We start from the raw sequence: 17,093 nt of genomic DNA, 5'->3' as shown, positions 1-17,093 counted from the left end.
ACAATCAGCAGCAGAACAAGATAAAAAACATCGTCCCACATATTATCACTCTATAAAGTTATGGGCAAACACGCTGGCAAACAATGGCTTATTTACACTGATGCAAGGTGAGTGCATTGCCAGATAAAACATCACACTGGCAGAATGGTTTAGTGGGAAAACCGGAAGACTTTTATTTTCAGACTTTGAAAAAACTTTAAACTAGGGCCGGGCGATAGGGAGAAAATCAGATATCACGATATGCTTGGCCAAATAACTCGAGATCGATATTGCGGCGGTATTCTGGGGTTGACAAATGGTGCTTTAACAAAATATATTCATACTTACATTTTAGATAAATAATCATCAGTAATGTGGCCATAATGTTTAAGTGGAAAAAAGCAAATAAAAGAGCAGCTAGAACAGTCTGGTAAGTTCAGAAAAGTGCATAACTTCCCGGTAATGCAGCCTTTAAAACCAGGAAAAAAACACCCCTTATGTCATATTACAATATTACAATATCCAAAATCTAAGACGATATCTAGTCTCATAACCACAATATTGAATAATAATGATATATTGCCCAGCCCTACTTTAAACAAAGAGGGAACTCTTTACTCTGCTCAAACTGTTCTGGTGCTGCTCCTTAAACAAACCAGTCCAACAACACACAAAAACAACTAATCTCACATCCTACTCACACATTACATATAGCATGAGTGCCCGTCTCTCCAGTTCAAACTGACCAATCAACCAATCAATAAGTCATTACTCAGGTCAGCAATCAGGTGTGGTGCATCATCCAGTAATTAACATTCATCCAAATCAACTCTTTGTCTTTGTTAACTAATGTAGGAATAAATAAAGAAAATCTAGTGAGAGTAAATGTCTATATGTATTCAGAAAATAGCAAAATAGTTTGTGAGGGAACAAAGTAGCAAAATAGTTAGAGAGGGAGTGGTTGCTTCCTCACCACACATCAAGGGTTTATCAGAGCTTTTTCACTGAGAAAAGCTGCCTGAACATGTTTCAAACAATGTTTTAAACCTGAGTGTCCAGGCTCACAATATCTGTAGAGCTAAGAGGAACTGCAGAGTTTGTGAAAACTCTCTGTTGGGTCATCACTTTGAGCTTTTTAATCCATTGTTTACATCACCCTCTGATTAGTGCAACATATCTTATCTTGGGGTTGACCTTGCCTAACTCCAGTGAGTTGGGAAAAGAACAGACATTATAGTCAAGAATTTGTTTTAACACCCTGATATCTCTGCATGTGGTCGAGTAACAGTCATCAACAACCCTATAAAACTGCATATTATGGTCATTTTGTGGGTATTCAAAGTCAAGCACCTAAAGTAACTAACTTTAAAAAGCATGCCTTATGAAGGCGTAGGTAGAGCCCAAATGCTTACTTAATACCAAAGCACGAGAACAAGACCCACAACAGAGCAACATTAAAGGCCTTTGTTATAAAGGTTAGAAGGACTTTATCTTGAATGCAGTGCATAATTGGTAGCAGCACACCCAGCCAAGAAAATGTAGTCCAAACCAAAGCTCTTCACATCAAAGTGATAACTGGCTTGATGCTAAAGCATTTGCATAAAAGGGGGAACAAATATTATTTAGTTTACAGGGATTTCCATATTAATGTGTCTGAAGACGTGAACTTAAGCACCTAGCGCATCCGAAGCAGCCACCGTAATTCCTACGGCACAATCAATTATAGCCGTCTGTCAGGTGTGGCAAATAATGGGACAAAGAGAAATGAAGAGGGTGGGGGAGGGTCTGCCTGGTGTGCCGCGCGCACCCAACGTCTTCGGTTGGAGGGTGGACTATGAGCTGTTTACAAATTCCCCACACAAAGACAAACAGAAAGATGCTGCCTCTGTGCCTGTCACATTTAGATATCATTAGCGGCAGAAATAGCGGTCCTACATGTTCTACTCAAGTAGAGTGATATAATCCCCTGAAGCGTCTGCAACAGAAACAGCATTTAGTCCAGGATAAAAGTATTACGTACTACTTATTTATTCTTTGTACAAGCTTGTTATTCTTAAAAGATCAACTTAGTGCTCCATTTTGCATATATACATGTTTTTTCATATACATGTTTTTACAGTCTAAGCTTACATGTATGTAAGCAGTTCAAAATGCTGGGATTACTTAGAGTCCAGGGCTTCTCAAAATCCAGACCAAGGACCGCATCCGGACCAGACGGCATGTCAATCCAAAGCCATCCCACACCTCATGTAATGAATAGAATATGTTATAATGTGTAAAATTTTCCATTTTAGAAATACTGTACATTTTCTATTGATCAATATATTTAGCATGGCTATGTAACAACATTGGGAAAAAAGCACAAAAGAACAACCAAAACTTCAACAAAAAAAAAGGCGTACTTTTACTACATGAGGCTGAGAATTACGCTGTACATTTACTGCATGAAGCTCAAAAAAAAGGTACCAGTACCAAATTGCATGTAACAGGACCCAAATCGATACAAAAGTTGACCAGGGCCCGTATTTATCAAGCCTCTGAGAATTACTCACAAGAACACTGCTAAGACTGGACTTAGGCGTGACTTATGCTTCTGCGTAAAGTCTACACCGGAGCTACGTACATAGCTACGTGGAGACATGCACCTCACGCCGTAGCCTGATGCACACCTCTCAAATTTAACTACACGTCGCAGCTCGACCGTGGCTCGGTAGTGTTGCATATCCCCGACTCATTTCCAGGTTCTCAACCTCCATGAACAACATGAAATCAAGGAGAGCGTTACCTTTTCATGCTACAGATTTCCCACCGCAGTCAGAAAGCACAGGGGAGACACTTTGTCTATCTCACTATGACTTTAGAGTTGCTACTCGCTCCGCAGATAATCACCATCACTCTCTCACTCATTCTTTCACACACTCCATACACACAAACATACATTCTCTATAAGAGTTTGATACACACACCAACACACAAGTATAAACTTCAGGCCACTTACGTAGGTTACAGCGAAATCTCTGCGTGGAGCCTCCACAGAACCATAAATCCCGCTTTATGAGTGAAAACAATATTGGCTCAAAGCCGCGCTTTAAAGTTAGTAATTCTTAAAGTCGTAATTTAAATAAAGTGTAGGACAATATCTTCAGTGTCAGTCTTAAGCTGGATACACACTGGCTGCGTCGCTCGAGCGTGGCGTTTCTGTTGCATGTCAGCTGCGTCCCTTTTTCTATGTCCTCCACACCAGAAACGTGTCTGACGCGGCGCTGCTGTTGCTAGGTGACGTACAGGGAGGGCTATCTCGGGACACAGCACCGACAGATTCAAACTCTGAAAAATGGGTCAGTAGGCTGTCTGTTTATGTCAATAACATTGGGTCAGGTGCAATATTTGAAAATGTTTTTGTTTTTTTACATTTATATCTGCATTGATGTCTAAACCTAGAGACCTTTAAACATCAACATGTCATTTACTAATATGTATTTTGTGTCAAAATGACAAACATCTTTTCCTATTCTAATTTGCTTGGAAAGGCTTCCAACACGTTTGCTTGTCGCATGAAAAATAGCCGTTGGTTCTAGTATGTGCGCGTTTCTGCGCGTGAGACTTGCGTGTCAGCCAGGCAGTGGTTAAGCTCTCACCTGTTACCATGGGAGCCAAAATAAAAACGGAGCTGACAGGTGAGCGCGCCGTATCCAGTGTGTAGCCGGCCTTAGAGATGATTTACAACACTTCTGCCACTGACGTGGCACAAACGAGATTTTCGATGACGACAAACCGTAGGACCAATCATTAGATTTCCTCATTTAAGAATATTCTCGGATAAATTCACATTGAATGGTTGGAAGGGATTAAATAGTGTTTTGTTATTGCCAATAGTTCCGAACATCTGACCTGGAATAAAAATCAGATGCAGACCTTTGATGATAATGATAATAATAGTAATAATAATAATAATGAATTACACACACATGCTCAGTACCTATACATGCACTAAATGGAGAGATGTCAGAGTGGGGGGGGCTGCCCACGGAAAGGCGCCCCGAGCAGATGTTGTTGAATGATAACATTGATAACTTTGATAACCCCTGCATTAGACAAAAAGGCTAATGATAGTCTATATTGTTTTCTTTTTAATACTACATTCTTACTATCATACCCCTTACATTATTTCTCTTCTTTCTTTACTTCTTCTGTATTCTATTTGTTATCCTTCTTTCCTTCCCACCTCCTGTTTTATGTTCCCATTTTTTCCCACATCTTTCTTTCCCTCCCCCCCCCCCCCCCCCCCCCCTCCAGGTTTCCATCTTTCTCCCCTCCTTGAAACTCATTCTAATCTTCAACAGTTCATTCTCCTTCAGCTACTGTTGAGAACTTTGCGAGCAATAACTTTCTGCTCTCAGCAACACACATTTTCCCCAGAAAATATAGTTTCTAATCTGGATCTCCGACAGCACTGAATCATATTGCTTTTTGCTGCTACGACAACCTATAGTCTACACACTTAAAGTTAAGTCTTGTTTTTATCTCATATTATTAATATTTAAATATATTTAACATTTATTCATATTATTCAGTTGACCATTTGTCTACAATTACATTCTTTTTTCCTATATTTCTTCAATACTTAATACTATTTTCACACATTGTTTTTAACAACTCCTAACTCCTAATAAAAAGTGACATTAAATATGCATTTGTTTAGAGTATAAATATCACTGACTACAAACCGCATTTCTTTTATATTAATGCGTGACCGGTATTTTACGATTCCTAAAGTCAGAAACTAAAGGGTCCTGGCCTGGCGCTGGTGCGTTTAGGGCATGTACGAAGCTACTTTTGCTAGTTTAACGGCGGGAATAAGGGTCTGTGCGCCAGACGCATGGTTCAAAAGGGTTGTACTTGGTGTCTTAATCATCTATGTGTTTTGGACGTAACATGCAATTAACCAATCAGAGCGTCATCTCCCATTCCCTTTAAAATACAGGAGCCTTATTGCATGTCCCTTGATGATGATGCTAAGCAGGAAGGAGAGATTTTCAGGAGGAGAAACTAATCTTCTTGTACATGAAGTGAAAGTGTGTGCAGCTCATATATGGCAGGAGCATTATTCCACCAAAACTCCACGAGGTGAAGCAGGCTGCGTTATTGACTTTACACAGATCAAGGCTACAGTGAGAGTAAATGCATTCATTGCCAAGCTGAAAGAGGGACGGTTACATATTTTTGTCCCAGAGCTTCCCAACACAAACTTGAACCTAACATACCATTAAATGGCAATAAAAACTATTGCAGCCGTTGATGGTCTAAATATCTATATAGAATTAATGTATTCTTAGCAGTTATTTTAGTACATGTCTTTACTTCTTATCCTCAGTTACATAAGTCTGCCTGTCTGTGTTTGTTTTACTGTTGTTTTTATGTATTTACGTGACTCTGTTTGTTGAATCATCCACTTTTAACCATCTAGGTTGCTGCCACAGTCTGCTGTATCGTTGGTCTTTATGCATGTGCTGTATGTGGCTGCTGGTCCATGTTTGCCTACGGATAGTTTTTATGCATCTGTGACTGCCTGTTTGTCTGCTTCAATTGTTAGTTTGTGTCTATTTTAAATTGTTTCATCATGCACGTCATTCCTAAAAGCCTAACCAGGGGCAAGGACTGCAAATTAGCCTATGGCGAGAAGTCCCACACACATACACCGCATCGCACTTTGGATAAAGCAATGCCCATATTTATTGTACCTGACAAATAAACTGATAAAATAAAATAGAAGTAAATACTTTGACTGGTCGAGCATGTTTAAGGATCACAGGAGGTAAATCCGATGTGCACTAGGAGGAATAAACACTAACTGGGAGGGATCCGTTTTCCGTTAACCCACAAAGATGGAGGTTCAACTTGTTCTTATTTCCCGTCATTCCAGAGGGATATGTGACTTTCCTTTTCTATTGTCATATTTGATTGCAGGCACAACCCATCTTTTTAGCCTTAATAAAACAGATTCTACAATAAAATAAGCCATTTAAAGGGCACTAAACCAAATAAATTTACTAGTCGGGAGGAGTACTACTCAGCCGGTAAAAAACAGTTGTATAGTGTCTTCAGTGGCTCTAGAGCTTGGTCAAGTCAGAAATAACTTAATGAGAACATATTTCCCAGCTTCGGCTTAAAAAACTGAAATTTATGACAGAAAGTCTGTTATAAAATTGGGAATGTAGAGACAAGGGCATTTACCAGACAGAAAGAATCTAAGAAAAGACGCTGTTGAGTTGCATAATGAGAAATAATAATGAGCCTGTAACTAATGTTAAAATTAATAATGTGTCTTTTTTAACCTACTGTTTGAAAGCAAAGACCCACATGTTGTTACATATGTGCCTGCTCATTGTGTTAATGACAATAAAATTGAATTGAATTGGTGTTTCTGAGTTTGTCCCATGCGGAATATACTTAAAGTGAGGATATCACGGTCTCTGTTGCTTCAATTAACTATTTTCTACCCTTTTGAGATCTCTTAGACAAGATTTAAATATTTATTTACACATACCGGAAAGGGACACAGCTATCATCACCTTCCGTGCAATTCAATGCACAAGCCAAGCAATATATCCTACATGAACATGGGATATGTATATCTGTGCCATGCTGTGCCAGGATTGCAATTGTGCTTCTTTTTGATGAAATTGCAGAAACATAATTGGTCACACGTAGGGGTCTAAATGTATGCGTATTCATCTACAATTCATTCAGTTCTGTAGGTGATGTTCTTTGGTTCGCCGGGGGAAATAATTAATGACTATTCAATCAACTTAGTGTTTAGCCTGGAGGTGTTATGTTTCCCAGTAAGTTACAGCGACACTGGACACAGAGTGGAGCAAAAGCTGTGTGGCAACTTGTCAAACTGATGTTGGCTGACATTACATGTATGTCCCTGGAAACAGAAACCGTCAAACATGCTCCACTGTTTACAACAGCACCACCCAAATTTGTCAGTTACAGTGCTTGAGCCAAGCCACCATGTTCCTTGACATGGTTAAAGTGTAAAGGAGCACAAGCTGCAGTCATACAGTTATCCACTACTGAACCATGGATGTTGTGTACTGTAACACTTGGTCTAAAGCCTCAGAGTTTATTGACATGCTAATGGTAATAAGTCCAGTTCTCCAGCTGTGTTCTAAGCAGTCACATCATGTGCAGTCGGCTGGCAAACCGAGTATCCAGAGGCTTCCAACTTGTGCACTGCTTCACAACCTCTAAAGGTGTAAAGGTGTACAAAGCGCCTACGCAGCCCTTCTGCAGTAATATCTGCTAAACCTGCAGATAAATGGGCTGTGAACCGAGTAAACAGCGGTCACATGTACGGACCAGTTTTCAATTACCTTGCGGTTAACCCCAGCAAGAGGTCTCTGCCGCTGCACAACACAGCAGCTCATCCCTCTGTTTCACTCTGCCTTTCCCCACTCTGGCCTGAGTCCTTTAGCATACAAGCGTTACCCATGGATTTTTAACATGTCTCCTAATGATGAGCACTTGAGTTGAGACATTTCCACAAAAGTTGCATACCTCTAGATTTGCAATCTACACATATATCTATTATACACCAATTACCAATCAAAGGCACATTCATAAACATTTGAATCAATGTCTTCTCTAAATCCTTTAATAATGTCTCCTACTTGTGTTTTGCGTTGTTTCATCATTTTATTTCCATATTCAGGGTTTGTTTCCTGTCATCTTCTATAGGAAAACTATGTAATATAACTGTTTAATCCGATTTATTACCTTTATAAAATTTGATAACAATAATGTATTACTACTGATGATGGTTTGCAAGTCAGATGGATGTATAATGAGATCTAAGGTAAAGTTAAATAGCCATAATTGTACATAAAAGTAATGCAAAGGGACGGCTGATTTGGCCTTGTTTCCAATTTGACTGACAGATCGGATTTTATGGAATAGAACAGTAAAGATGGGGCACATCTTTACTGTTCTTTTCATTGCCGTTATGAGTTGTGAAGCAAAACAGCTTTGTATATATTTGGCTCAAAGAGTGTGCACAATGCACATTTGTGGGAATTTGAGTCTTAATCATGCAGAGACACACACACACACACACACACACACACTGTGTGTAGAGTAACAAATCTAAAGGCTTTCATGTAGTAAGTACAGACTTCGACGTATCACTCAGTGCGAAGGACAGACAAAATGGACATTTATAGAGACATTCAGGGTCAAAATGTAATTCACATAGCATGATGCATGGATGAGTCAGAGGTGGTCTGTGCATTCTAAAAATATCCCTTTACATCTCTTATGTCTTCTCCATTTATTAACTTCCTACCACGGACTGACACATGCAAGCAGCTCATTAAAGGGGATATGGGACGCTAAAGCTCATTCTCTCTATTTGCCCATCAAAATAATTACTCTAATATCTAAAATGCTGTGGCTGATTCCTGCCCAGATCCCTGTCAGTCATCATCAGGGGAAATCAGCTTCACAGACAGCAGCATGGAGCCAAGGGGGCGGGACTTATGCCATCTATGATGTTCATTCCAAAGACTGTGCTGTTGTTACTTTATTGGTACTCTGGCATTTCCAGACCTAATTTCACAGCGCTGTGGCTACACCACATGTACATTCCAGGATAGTATAGATAGATAACAAACGATCTGGGTTGTTTGCATTTCTTTAAACCAATCACAATCGTCTTGGGCGGCGCTATCTTCTAGACGCAGGGACGGTGCCTCTGCAAAATTAACAAGGAACTTGTTTTGGTGGAACATTTGCACGCCACAAATGAAAACACCACATACAATATAAAACCAAGTTAACTATTCACACAATGAAGTAATGTGAACTATTTAAATTAGTTGGATCCAAAGTTAAACGTAATAAGCTCTTACCAGTGTATCGCAGCGTGTACTTTGTCCACAGCAAGCCCGCCCATCGGTCCCAAAACATCCCAGTTAGAGAGTAAATGTGTAGACATATTCTTTGTAAATCTTTATATTCACTCCCTACAAGATCCAAGCAGGCCTGCCTTGTTGCACAATCCAAATTCTCTTCAAAACAGGCACATTTTGCAGATTGTCACGTTACTGAGGATACAACCATTAGAAGGTAACATGTGAAGTCAAAGCTAATTCTGACAGCTAACAATCTTTAGCTTTCTCTATGAAGCTCCCAGCTAAGCTAACGTTACTATACTTCGCACGCAGTTAGAAAACAAGAACAAGCTTTCTAATATTATCATAAGCACTTTGGCTCGGTGGATGTCCATTTTAAAAGTCATGAAACTATTTCCCGTCCTTCTTACGATTTCCAGCCGCAGCATGTCACTATCCTTGTACTTTACTCGGTATGTAACGTTAGCTCGGTAATGCTGTACTAACGTTAGCTTAGACTTCACAATGCCTTGTGTTTCTCACTCCCGCTAAGTTATTGTTCATAAGACGTGACACGAGTGACACGTGCGGGTAGGCAAAGGCGAGAAGAGGGAGACTAGCTAACCTTTGCCAACATATTTATGAAAAAATGTCACATTTGAATAGTAATTTCAGCATTTGAATAGTACTGATTTTTCTTTTTACTAATCAATTTATATTCAACTGTCGAAATTCCTTCCAGCAGCCATAGTACTAATCAATAACAACATGTTTCAACCTGGTGATAAGTGTTATGATGACAAATTAATGGGACTCAACACACATATTTATAAAAGTCATACATTTAATCCCCGGAACAAATATAACCAAACATTTTAATTTGCAAAATGCATAAACCTAAACATATAACTCCATAGTTTAAATAATTGCTCAACCTTAACTTGCTTAAACGCACTCTCCCTCACACACATACTGTGTCTCTCCCTAAACTCTGACTCCCTTGTCTCTTCTCTCCCTTTGTGTCTCATTTTCCAGCCTTCAGTTGAGTGTTTAACAGAGAGCTGTGGGGAGATTTTGTGAATAATGTGGGTAGAATAAATGCAATAGGGAGATCATGATGAGAAGAACAGGCTGTGAGCCTCTTTCCTTTTGTCAGCTAGTTGGGCTTGAAGTGTTATTTCGTCACACAGAGTAAATCAAAAATGGCAACTGGGCACTAAATTTACTGGAAGGATAAAATAAGCATTTTCAGTGCATTATTCCAGGCAGAGATAGGTGTTAAAATCAATACTCCCTGAGTACTGATCAACATATGTACGTACGATGTATCGGTAGTACTGAGTATTGAAAACGATCACTTCAAGTACCAAAAGTGAGTTTGGATTTTGGATTTTATACTCTATACTGCAGGTTTTTAAAGTCTAAAACTCCTATTTATATTATTTATTCACCAATTATCCTTACTGCCGTGCGTAGTACAATTTAGCCAACATATCCAATCTCTATTCATCTAAAAGAAATGCATATTATAACTAAAAGATAAATTCAATTACTTAAAATATGTTTGCAGTCTAAACTGACAATTATAGACTGTTTCAAACAATTTCAAGCAAAAACAGACGGAGCTGAGGGGAGTAACATACACAGACATTCAGAAGCAGAGAGGGAGTAGGGCGTACCTGTCTGATGGTCCTGGCCACCAGGCTCTCCAGCACTGGTCCCCGGTCTTCATGGAGAAGGTGAACTTCATCCAAGATTAGAAGACGCACAATCTGGGAGAGAGCCACATCTCCAACACTCTTCCTGGTCACAACATCCCACTTCTCTGGAGTCGTCACCAACATCTGGAAACAAACAGGAAACCATAACTCACTATAAAAGTTAGGGATTAAATAAAAGTACAGAAAATAGAAAAGAAACATTTGTGTGTATATATATATATATGTTTTTTCAAACGCACTAAAGAGATGACTCTGTCTCAAACATCTTTGGCTAATTCAGAGGCGTCAAACAAACGGCCCTAGGGCCATAACAGGCCCCCAATAGGGTCCAATCCTGCCCACTGGATGACTTTGCAAAGTGTGAAATTTGCCAAAAATAAATAAATAAAAAACAGTTACTGCTGAGGAACCTAATAGAAAGCCAGTGTTGTTTGGTGTGTTCACATCTTTTAGTCGAGAAATATTCAGCACCATTAACCGACATATAAATATTGTTTCCAGATCCATCCTGATCCGAATAGCGTTGAAAACTGAAATATATTGTTGAAATTGCACTTATTGTTCCTAATATATTTCAGGGTGTTCATTATGTGTTTTGCAAATATATTGTTCTTTATGTACTTGTACCCCTTTTACACTAAAATATTGGATAAATATGTAGTATTAATTGGTTACTATGTAATGGGCCGGACCAGTAAAAAGTGGGCTCCCATAAACTACAATGACTTTGACACCCTGGGCCCTATTATAACGATCTGATACACAAGAATCAAACGGCAAAGACAAGTAGCTTTGTTGGCAGATATCAAGCGCTGTTGCTAATATACCAGCGGAATAAATGAATCTTGTGCCCGATGCAAATCTAAAATGGGTTGGTCTGCAGTAGCTACTTTACTCATAGGTGTGGTATGGGCGTAACGTGCAATTAACCAATCAGAGCGTTATTTCACATTCCCTTTTAAAGCAGGCACACTTGTTCAATGGCGCATTATTATTATAATGATGGTTTTGCTAGGTGCACACTCTCAGTACATCCATAGGACCAAGCCAGGAGCGGGTCACAGCCGAGGAAACCGATGTTTGCTGTTGATTTTTGTATTTGACAAAATCACAAAAACATACTTTTTGATGTTTTGGTCTCACTCCCTCTGAATCCCAAGGTTATGAATACATGCTGATATTTTTGCAATGAAGTCTAACATTAGACAAAGATTCCCTCACTATAGCCGACGCAGCTCACGTGCGGCTGTTGGGGCATTTGGGTTAAGTGGCATCGGCACATGACAACATCATATCGCCTTAAGTCCTCTAATAGTTCCTCATTTATGTCATCAACACATCCAGGATTCATGGAAATGTTGTGGAAAACAAGGTCATATTTTCCTTGTATTTATGTATGGTTAACAAAAACAGGAATGGGAAAGTATGTGCGGTGTGCACACTATCCATTATAGCCAAGCATGCACCCTTAAAATAGCATCTGAATAACGCGCCACTGACTTTAGACTAGCTTTTTCCTGCTCTGTGGTGGAACTGTTTTCTGAAACTGCAAAATAGCACTACGGAACATTTGCGCCGGAACACACCTCCTCTTTCTGCTGAACCGCCCCTGGGAACGCAAGCTCATTCCTTAATTTACAGACGTGAGTCTGTGGAGGGAAACGTCTGCTGTGTGTTGGGTGCAAAATAGGAATGATACATGCATCAGTGTTCAAAGTCTAATGCGCTGGGTGCAAGACAGGGCTCCCTGGGTCTTATTCATACTGCCAAAGCATCATATCACCTTCAACCTAACTTAAGAATGCATTTTAGCACAAAATGTGGATTTTGTCCCTTATCTCTTACACTGAATTGTCGTTGCAATAAGCATGAACAAGAGAAACAATTACAACAAATACCACTTTCTGTACATATGTGAAGTGTAGTATATGAATATTGGTTAAGGAATGATTTGACAAAAAGCAACCACATCTCCTTTAAACCAAATTAGGGACTAAAAGATAGGGTATCTCGGCCTCAGCTGCTCAGATTTGGACCACTTTTAATTATGTTTCTTTCTTATGCCTCTTTCCATTATGGAAGTCCATTATTAAATTCCCTGAATACCCTTTTGAAGTTTGTCCAAAAATAGATAATCACTAGCAGAAATACCCTTTGCATGTGGTTGCCAGACATTTATGTATACTATCCTAAGATTCCATTTTATCAAACAAAGAGATTATTTTATTGCTGAGATACATTTTCTGCTCACTTAACTGAATGACACGGGCTGTAAAACCCCGAGCAACACAACCAAAATCCCTCCCGAATGCTGTCAGATTCATGGCTCATCAATGCCCAATTGCCCATAGCTGCGCTCATTACAATGCAGATAGAAGCACCTAAATCATAACACCATTATAACATGGCAGCTAACATTACCCACATCTTGTGTGCAAGCTTACAATAGTTGTACAGTGTTCACTGTCAATTTATGATCCATTACATCCACAATAATTGTCATATTTGATTATGTAGAGTTTGGGTGATAAGATCTATGTTCTACAGTATCTGTTTTTATTTTGGCATCCCTCTTAACTACAGTCAACAGTATCAACACATCTCATCTGTATCAAATGTCAACAGACACTGTCTTAGTGCATTGCTTAGTGCCTATAATTCTGGTGAAAGTTTAGTCTCTCTTTTCAAGAAAAAACACTACAATGCATAATTAATGATGTAGGAACTGTTTGGCAAACTGTCTGTGGGTGTGCAAATTCCTATTAAACCCTTTCTGTTAAAGCAGTTCATTAAATCCTCTCTAGTTTGCATTTAAATCAATCTATCCAGCCATTAGAGGCTGGCGTGCTTCACAGGAAAGGAAGCGCCTGCTCCTAATTGGAGCTGCTAGTTAATCTAAATGGAGGCTCGGACAAATGGAGCACAGGCCAAAGTGCTTTCATAATTGCCTCACAAATACACAAAAGAAGGTGCAGAGCAAACATGCCATTGTTTGGCTGGATGGAGTTATTTAGCCTATTTATCGGTCCATCCCAGCAGGACTGAAATCAATCATCTCCATCCACTGACTCTTAGTGTTTTGCAGAATATGTTACTGTTTCTTAAAGGAGACAATTTAATCAGAGAATGGCGTCATGAACTTGTAGAGAAAAAAACAAAACAGGCTGTAAGAACTGGTCTTTTTGATTAATTCATTGCTAAACTAAAGAGTGCCAGGCATAGTGGTTTAAATAAAGAGGAAGAAGGAGATTTTTTTATGAAATCAGGATGGTGGCTTTTTTTTAAAGTGTGCCAAAACGTGACCATTTTTGGATTGATTTCCTACTGAGTCCAATACTGCTCAGTATAGTAAGCAGTAAAAACATCAATCTATAAAGATGTGAAAATTGCTTGAGATAGATAATCTGTCACATCTCACATCCACGCCTCTTTTTTGGTCAAATTTACATTCATGCCAATGTATATGTGCATTACTGCAGCTGCAAAGGGTCATTTTAAAGACGTTATGAGTGGTGCATTAATAAGCCAAACATCAGGGAACTGATGCCAAAAACCACCGATAAACTTTTTTTTTTTCACGACAGAGCTAGTGTATTCTGTAGTTTATTTCATAAAAAATGTCATCAAACCTAGGAAGTCAAATTGTACCTGACCCATCGGCAGGGAAATGTATTACCCAGCGGCGTGAGAACCTGCAACTATACGCAAATAACCTTAGAGGAGTAGAAGCGACTAATTGCGCAGGCATTGATTCCCTTGTGAAACGAAAGCACAGCTACTCAGTGCTTCAAACTAAATGGAGGAAGAGCTGATGGCTGCAGTCAAAGAGTTCCAGATTCTTTAATGAGCTACTAGGACTTTACTAATGCATTTTATACACTGGGTGGTGATGGTGCAGTGGATATGACACATGGCTTTGGTGTGGGAGATCTGGGTTCAATTCCCACTGCGATACATCGACCAATGTGTCCCTAAGGACAAGGCAAGGCATGGCAAGGCAAGGCAAGTTAATCCATAGTTGCTCCAGTGGTGTGCAAACCTCTGTGTTTAGTGTTTTAAGCCCCCAATGTCGCCTTTGACGCAGTGCTGCCTGGAAGGCACTAGGATTGGGCAATGGTTAGGGTTAAGTGCCTTGAAGTCAATGGTCACAGCGCTGCCTGGAAGTCAACACTGGGGGGTTAAAACACCATTGAGCGCAAACCTCTGACATCTACACTACCGGTCAAAAGTTCGGGGTCACTTACAAACTATAGACAGAATACCAGCTGATCTGAGTGGGTGGCTGATCTTTAATGCAATATCTACATTGCCCGTTATCAGCAACCATTCATCCAATGTTCCAAAGGCACATTCTGTTTACTAATCTAATGTAATTTTAAGCAGTTAAGAACCTACTGAGAAAACATTGGAGAACCCTTTTGCAGATAATGTAATCTGAAAACTGCTGCCCTGGTTAACAAAAAAACAAAAAAAGCAACTGATCTCAGCTGGTATTCTGTCTACAATAGAGTGCAATGGAAATTTCTAAGTGACCCCAAAGTTTTGACCGGTAGTGTATAGCAATTGTAAGTCACTTTAGATAAAAGTGTCAGCTAAATGACATGTAATGTAATAATGAGATAAAAAAAGAATGTGTAGAAACACATTGCTATAGAAAGCGGCAGCAGGAGAAAACAATGGCCAATCTAGAGCTGAGTCTAGAAATTCCATGCCTGCAAGATGCAGGCTCATGAGAGGCAGAGAGAGCAAGCCACTTTGCGTATATATATATATATACACACACACACACACACACACACACACACACACACACACATAAATACTCAATAAATTAAGTAATAAAAAAATTATGATTGTCTGGATTAATAGGTAATAAAATGTGGCATTTGTTGTATCCCCTATTCACTGATTTGCACATATAACTGATGCGGTATTTGGAAAAGTATAAAGACTTTTTTTGAGAACAACAAGTGGCTTCTTTTACATATTTGTTTTCCAAAGGCTACTCTAGGTTCTTGAACGTAACATTGGCCTCAGGCAGAAAATACATATTGATTTATTGTCGGGCTTCTTTTAATGTGGTGGACGTAGAAAACATTTTTTACCTTAGTGCCGCTGCCTGGCAGGTATGTAGATGAATGTCCTATTTATCCCCTTTGCCAATTCTATGGCTGAGACATGTTCACCAAACACCGTATGACACCAGTGACATTTCCTGCAGCATTTACAAGAAAGCTTGCTACGATGATTAGATATTTCTTGGATGTGGATTTTAAGGAGTGGCATTTATCAAGGCAGATTACTTAGAGATGTACACATTCAGCTTTGTCAGTTTTGTGAAGATATATAGTTACCCAGCGTAGTCTAATGCAACAAAGGGTCAAAGGCTGTCGTGGCCATGGAGCATCTATTTTAAATGAGATACTTGGGTGCAATGCAATTTTGATTTGACTTTGGACAGACATAGTACGTTGTACACATCTTAAACAATGTTATGTAATAACAAAAGTAATTGGATGCACCTTTATTAGTTTGATAGCACAAATTAAATAATGTGGAGTAAGTAAGTTAAATAATTCACAAGCGTAAAAGAGTAATATGTGAGCACAATTTCCTTTTCTTTCCTCTTCTCTCCCATGCAGGGCTCTGCATATTTAAGTGTTTGCTTCTAAAACAAAGAGGTAACTGGACATAATTTGATATTTCCCTTTACATTATATTCCCTTAACACATTTTATGTTAATTTAATGAGTGTAGTGGGAGTGATGAACTCTTTGCTCAGTGGTAGGGTCAGTATGGATGTGCAGCCTTGCACAACACAGGCCATTACAGACGTGCTAACTTTCAGCACTATAGTACTAATTACTCATTTTGCTGTGTGTGAGTCTGTTTCGCAGGTGGTCAACTAAAAAAGAAAAATTCAGGATCTTTACAGAAGGTGCCATGACTCAACACAACCTGACATTTTAGTAATGACATGTTTTTGAGTTGCATTTTGCCTTGTTTTATCCTTTAGTGCTCTTTCTTTGAACCCCAGTATTATGAAGACATAATTGGCTGCAACACATCAGCTCCGCGTTTGACTAGACTTTACCAAGAAACATGACCCCCCCCCCAACCCACCCCACCCCACCCCACCCGTTCTCCTGTTACAAGAAACTGTCTAGCTGTGAGGCATCCCCTTCTTGGATGTCATTAACTGATATTTCTTTTCTGGACAGGGAAGGAATGGGGCCTGGGAGTCCCAGGATGCCACCCACCCGCACACTGGCATCCACATGGCACCATCCCTCCAAATCCTCTGTTTCCATGGTAACTATTGCAGCCATGATGAGAGGATGATGTGGGAGGGAGAGGTAGGTGGGAGAAAGATGGAGTGGGGACGTTAGTGTAAGACATTTACTAGATTGCGATATGTGAACAACTAACAAAACTGTAATGAAAACCTTCTCAATGCCGCATTGTCATGTACAACCGTGGGTGGGGGGGGGGGGGGGGG

General features: G+C 39.6%; 1 protein-coding gene across 3 annotated transcripts in view; it reads right to left on the bottom strand.

Moving 5' to 3' along the window:
- Window positions 1-17,093, bottom strand: part of ascc3 (activating signal cointegrator 1 complex subunit 3) — a 263,454-nt gene that overhangs the window by 140,933 nt on the left and 105,428 nt on the right. For all 3 annotated transcript variants that reach the window (XM_032519352.1, XM_032519351.1, XM_032519350.1), the window contains one exon: window positions 10,553-10,717. In XM_032519352.1, the coding sequence (XP_032375243.1) occupies window positions 10,553-10,717 (165 nt within the window). The remainder of the gene's footprint in view (window positions 1-10,552; window positions 10,718-17,093) is intronic.

Source organism: Etheostoma spectabile, chromosome 6 (genome assembly GCF_008692095.1).
Source record: "Etheostoma spectabile isolate EspeVRDwgs_2016 chromosome 6, UIUC_Espe_1.0, whole genome shotgun sequence".
Classification (NCBI taxonomy): domain Eukaryota; kingdom Metazoa; phylum Chordata; class Actinopteri; order Perciformes; family Percidae; genus Etheostoma; species Etheostoma spectabile.
This window is presented reverse-complemented; position numbering and strand designations above follow the sequence as displayed.